The sequence below is a fragment of the Piliocolobus tephrosceles genome, chromosome 21 (genome assembly GCF_002776525.5).
Source record: "Piliocolobus tephrosceles isolate RC106 chromosome 21, ASM277652v3, whole genome shotgun sequence".
In the NCBI taxonomy this organism is placed as follows: domain Eukaryota; kingdom Metazoa; phylum Chordata; class Mammalia; order Primates; family Cercopithecidae; genus Piliocolobus; species Piliocolobus tephrosceles.
Genome location: NC_045454.1, coordinates 1511596 through 1517766, shown reverse-complemented (window position 1 = coordinate 1517766; position 6171 = coordinate 1511596). Strand labels below are relative to the sequence as shown.

Genomic DNA, 6171 nt, shown 5'->3' with positions numbered 1-6171 from the left:
AAAAAAAAAAAAAAAAAAAATTATCTGGGCATGGTGGTGGGTGCCTGAAGTCCCAGTTATTCGGGAGGCTGAGGCAGGAGAATTGCTTGAACCTGGGAGGTGGAGGTTACAAGTGAGCTAAGATCGTGCCACTACACTCCAGCCTGTGTGACAGAGTGAGACACCAGGTCTCCAAAAATAAATAAATAAATATATATATATATATATATATCTGTATATATATCTCCCAAGCAGCTGGGATTACAGGCACCCGCCACTACACTCAGCTAATTTTTGTATTTTTATTAGAAATGGGGTTTCATCATGTTGGCCAGGCTGGTCTGGAACTCCTGACACCAGGAGATCTGCCTGCCTTGGCCTCCCAATGTGCTGGGATTACAGGCCTGAGCCACCTCGCCTGGCCAAAATAAAAATTCTTAACCTGAGGCTGGTGCTAGGTGCATTTAATAAGTATAAGTTATTTAAGGAGAAATGGGGTAGGGTGAGGACTGGGGCTAACCAAGAGCAGGAGATCTTCCATTTTCCCCGACAAAGCCAGGAGGGCTCCTTGGGGGAGGCAGCTTCTGGTCTGACCTGGTCTGGAGGGATTAGCCTGGGCAGTGCCAGGGGATGGAGGCAGCCAAGGGGAACGGGCTGGAGGAGGGCTCTGGGGGACTCCAGGGGCCCCGAGCTCCCTGACGGGGGAGTGGGGCGTCCTCACTTCTCTCTGAGCGTGTGTGACTGAATGCCCTGTGGGCTGATTGCAGGGCCCATCTTCTGGCTGCTGGTCAAGAGCCCCCAGCTGGCCGCCCAGCCCACCACATACCTGGCCGTGGCAGAGGAACTGGCGGATGTTTCCGGAAAGTACTTCGATGGACTCAAAGTGAAGGCCCCGGCCCCCGAGGCTGAGGATGAGGAGGTGGCCCGGAGGCTTTGGGCTGAAAGCGCCCGCCTGGTGGGCTTAGAGGCTCCCTCTGTGAGGGAGCAGCCCCTGCCCCTTCCCAGATAACCTCTGGAGCAGATTTGAAAGCCAGGATGGAGCCGCAAGACCGAGGGCCGCTGTCTGCCATGCCCGCAGCTGCTTCTAGGGGGCGGTGCTGGCACCACCTGAGTGGGGAGACCCAGGACTGCCAGCCCCCATGCCCGCAGCTTCCTGTAGGGGGCGGTGCTGGCACCACCTGAGTGGGGAGACCCAGGACTGCCGGCCCCCATGCCCGCAGCTTCCTGTAGGGGGCGGTGCTGGCCGCAGTGGACTGGCCTCAGGTGACCACTGCCCTGGGGTCTGGCTGGTCCCACGTGCTCCGTTGCCAGCAGGGGAGCGGGGCCCTCTGATGCTTCCCCTGGGAATCTAAACTGGCAATGGCCGAGGAGGAACAGGCTCCGTGCACTTGTGGGCCATGTCAGGAGAGCCTGCAGTGCCTGTGGGGGAGGGCTCCAAGGTGCTCCGCAAAGAGCACGGGCAAGCTGCCTGGCACTCGGATTCTTGGGTGCCTGTGGGACCTTGTGCAGGCAAGGGTCCTCTCTGAGCCTTGGTTTCTTCAGCGGTGAGCTGCTCAGAATAACTGCTGTCTCCCGTGACGGTGTGGTGCGGCGAGCTGTCGTCTGTTCACTTTGTGGCTGTGCACAGCCCCTGCCAGGGGTGTCTGCTGAGGCTTCCTGTGCCGGCGCCCAGCCGGAGAGCAGGTGCAGGTGTCATCCCGAGTTCAGGCTCTGCACGGCATGGAGTGGGAACACCACCAGCTGCTGCTACAGGACCTGGGAGTCCCTGGGGCTCCCACCTTCCTATCAATTCTCATGGTAGTCCAAACTGCAGACTCTCAAACTTGCTCACTAAAAAAAAAGAAAGAAAATGCACTTGAGTCATAGGTTTTACTTTTTCCTCTGTGCATGGGTGAATGCCCATGAGCTGAATAAAGGCAACTCGTGGATTTATTCCTTTTAGGAAACAAGGCATCAGTTTATCACCAGGGCAACAGGCCATGCAGAGTTCAGACTTTAGAGATGAAAGCCCCTTCACCCCTTTCACAGGCCATAACTGTTTAAGTCCAGGCATCTTACAAGACGGCTTGTTAGAAACTGGGTAGAGATCAGGGTGAGATGAAAGGGCTCTCAGCTTAGGTGCAGAACCGAAGGAGACACTGAAAAGCTCAGTAATCGAGATACAAAACATGTTTTCATATCTGAGATACTGGGGAGGCCAGGGATGCTGCTCAATATCCTACAGTATGCAGAACAGCCACCCAGTCTTGCTCTGTTGCCCAGGCTGGAGTGCAATGGCATGATCTCGGCTCACTGCAACCTCTGCCTCCCGGGTTCAAGTGATTCTTATGCCTCAGCCTCCCAAGTAGCTGGGATTATAGGCGTCTTCCACCACACTTGGCTAATTAAAGACGGGGCATCATCATGTTGGCCAGGCCTGGTCTTGAACTCCTGACCTCAGGTGATCCACCCGTCTTGGCCTCCCAAAGTGCAGGAATTACAGGTGTGAGCCAGTGCACCCAGCCCTTTTTGCTTTTTAGAGACAAGGTCTCACTGTGTTGCTAAGGCTGGAGTGCAGTGCCATCACAGCTCACTACAGCCTCGACCTGTGAGTCTCCTGCCTCAGCCTCCTGAGTAGCTGGCACTACAGGTGCACGCCACCACACTTGGCTAATTATTTGTAGAGGTGGGGTCTTGCTATGTTGCCCAGGCTGGTCTCAAACTCCTGGGCTCAAGGGATCCTTTTGCCATGGCCTCCCAAATTGTTGGGATTACAGGTATGAGCCACTGTACCTGGCCGTAGTTTTCTTTCTGATGCCATACCCAGTGGTTGGAGGGTGTATTTGGGATGATCTGACTGGCAGGCAACTTCCCGTGGATCCCACAGTGAGACCACCTCCCTTTGACTGGGGGGAGATGTAGCAACTGTTTTTTTTTTTTTTTTTGAGACGGAGTCTTGCTCTGTTGCCCAGGCTGGAGTGCAGTGGTGTGATCTCCCGCTCACTGCAAGCTCTGCTTCCTGGGTTCACGCCATTCTCCTGCCTCAGGCTCCCGAGTAGCTGGGACTAAAGGTGCCTGCCACCATGCCTGGCTAATTTTTAAATATTTTTAGTAGAGACGGGGTTTCATTGTGTTAACCAGGATGGTCTCTATCTCCTGACCTCGTGATTCATCCACCTCGGCCTCCCAAAGTGCTGGGATTACAGGCGTGAGCCACCGCGCCCGGCGTAGCGACTGGTTTCTAGCAGTAGGATAGGGCAGAAGTGACGGTTGGTCTTGTGGTTAGGCTACAAAACCGACCTCTGTGATGGTAGCATCCCTCCGGTCAGCCCTCTGTCTTGCCCTCTTGCTGGCTGGCTGTGGTGGAGCCAGCTGTCATGGTGAGCGGCCCTATGGAGAAGCCAGGAAGGAACGGAGACTCGAACAACCGGGAGAAACTGAATCACACCAACAACCACGTGCGTGAGCTTGCTGTATGCTCTCGCTTGGGGGCAAGTGACAGACTCAGCCCAAGCGGAGTGGACCCCTCCAGCGTGTGAACACCAGGAGGGGGAATGGGAAGCCCGCCGACAGGAGAGAGAATGTGTGGGGGACGTATTTCTCACTGGGAGAAAAGCAAGTTTGAAAAACACTCCATGAGGGCCGGGCGCGGTGGCTCAAGCCTGTAATCCCAGCACTTTGGGAGGCCGAGACGGGCGGATCACGAGGTCAGGAGATCGAGACCATCCTGGCTAACCCGGTGAAACCCCGTCTCTACTAAAAAATACAAAAAAAAAAAAAAAAAAAAGCCGGGCAAGGTGGCGGGCGCCTGTAGTCCCAGCTACTCGGGAGGCTGAGGCAGGAGAATGGCGTAAACCTGGGAGGTGGAGCTTGCAGTGAGCTGAGATCTGGCCACTGCACTCCAGCCCGGGCGACAGAGCAAGACTCCGTCTCAAAAAAAAAAAAAAAAAAAAAGAAAAACACTACATGAGATGGGTGGGCGGAGGATAACCTCAAAGCCTCTGGTTCTCTGAATAGGTGCGTAGGACTCACCCAGGCACTCTTTCCTTTTTTAAATTGTGATAAAAAGTACACAACGCTGGCCAGGCGTGATGGTGCACTCCTGTAATCCCAGCTACTAGGGAGGCTGAGGCAGAAGAACTGCTTGAACCAAGGCGGCACGGCACCGCTCCCGGCTGTAACAAGTTTCCAGCATCCTCCTCTTCGGTGGCACAGGGGCTGGCCCCACATACATATGCGATGGCAACTGACCAGGTCCCTCATACACCGGAGTGCTCCAGAAACACCTCGTTGCCTGGGATGGAGGAGGATGTTATGCGGCCCTCCGAGGGTTTGAGTTGGATAAATGGGCAAAGGAAGTGGTTTTTAGTAGAAAGCCAGGTTTCCTTTTTTTCTTTTCCAGCCAGCAAACCCCAAACAGGAACCTATGGTTGGTGATGGATGTGCGTTCAGAAAGCGGGGAGGAGGCGGGAGTCAGAGGTGAAGGCAGTCATCAGTCATAGCTGTCCGCTGCATCACCCTCTCGCTAGCTCCAGAAAGTTTTCTGGACTTCTGTTGTGCAGCGTGGAAGTGCTCCATCTTCATTCATATCGAGTCAAGTCCAAGGACAAACTCTAAAGATGGCAGCATCTTCCGCCTTCCTGGTCAGGTTGCTGCTGTAGCGGAGTGCCACCGTGATTTCCAGCCCTGCAGCACACAGTTGCACAGCGAGAACCTGCCAGGCGTGATTCAGAGGCAGCGTATCTCCCAGCGTGATTGTGAAGGAACCAGAGGGTTAAACACAACCCGTGAACCGCAAGCCAGAAGACGGGTCCAGCTGGCTGCTGTTGACTCATCAGGGCGTGTTGCGTCCAAGCACTTCTCCAAACTACCCAAGTGGCACCCAGGGCGACATGTACATCATCTTGAGTACAATTCTCTCAAGGAAAAAACGAGTCCAGCATCTTCTGCGATGGCAACCCTGGCTTGGTGCCTCACAAGAGAAGGCCTTCAGAATACCATTTTCTTTCTCTAAGTTGCTCTTATGGGATACAAGTGATAATATTCTTTCTAAATGCCATCAGTCACACCTACATGTGTCACCAAGAGCCGGATCATTCTCTACCGTGGTGGGGCTGTCCTGTGCATTGAAGAATGCTGAGCAGTGTACTTGGCTTCAACTGACCAGATGCCAGAGGCACCCCAATTTCTGCCATCGGGTGACTGACTTATCTTCACTGTTGCGTTTGAATCTTTTCATGTATGTAAAGGACCCAGTGGGGCCAGGCGCAGTAGCTCACACCTGCAATCCCAGCACTTGGGGAGGCTGAGGTCAGCCGCTTGCTTGAGCCTAGGAGTTCAAGACCAGCCTGGGCAACATAGTGAAAACCAACTCTACAAAAAAACAATTTTTTTTTTTTTTTAGACAGAGTTGCGCTCTTGTTGCCCAGGCTGGAGTGCAGTGGCGCAATCTCGGCTCACTGCAACCTCCGCCTCCCGGGTTCAAGCGATTCTCCTGCCTCAGCCTCCTGAATAGCTGGGATTACAGGCATGCGCCACCACCCCCGGCTAATTTTGCATTTTTGGTAGAAATGGGATTTCTCCATGTTGGTCAAGGTGGTCTCGAACTGTCACCCTCAGGTGATCCACCTGCCTTGGCCTCCCAAAGTGCTGGGATTACAGGCGTGAGCCACCATGCCTGCCGGAGTTTATAGTTTTATAACCCTTATGGCAAATCTCAGTATTCTACAGGGATAAGCACAAAACCTCTTGTTCAATAAATGCAAACAGAAACGCTAACAATTCTTAAGACATTTCTAATCTTATTTTACCAATAATTTTAAAGCCAGCTTTTGTATTAAAGATTTATAACCACTGTTATTCACCTTTAAAATTCTATGCAGCTTAAAGCATTTATAATGGATAAAACTGCCGATACTGAGTGCCTGACCTAATATTTGTTTTTTTTTTTTTTTTTTTTTTGATTCTGAGTCTCGCTCTGTCGCCCGGGCTGGAGTGCAGTGGCTGGATCTCAGCTCACTGCAAGCTCCGCCTCCGGGGTTTACGCCATTCTCCTGCCTCAGCCTCCCGAGTAGCTGGGACTACAGGCGCCCGCCACCTCGCCCGGCTAGTTTTTTGTATTTTTTTTTAGTAGAGACAGGGTTTCACCGTGTTAGCCAGGATGGTCTCGATTTCCTGACCTCGTGATCTGCCCGTCTCGGCCTCCCAAAGTGC

The 6171-nt window shown here is 53.3% G+C and overlaps 1 protein-coding gene across 1 annotated transcript in view; it reads left to right on the top strand.

Moving 5' to 3' along the window:
- Nucleotides 1-1831, top strand: part of RDH13 (retinol dehydrogenase 13) — a 4721-nt gene extending 2890 nt beyond the window's left edge. The window contains exon 4 of the mRNA XM_023201173.3: nt 747-1831. Coding sequence (XP_023056941.1) covers nt 747-988 — 242 coding nt within the window. The 3' untranslated portion in view covers nt 989-1831. The remainder of the gene's footprint in view (nt 1-746) is intronic.
- The last annotated feature ends 4340 nt before the right edge of the window (nt 1832-6171 follow it).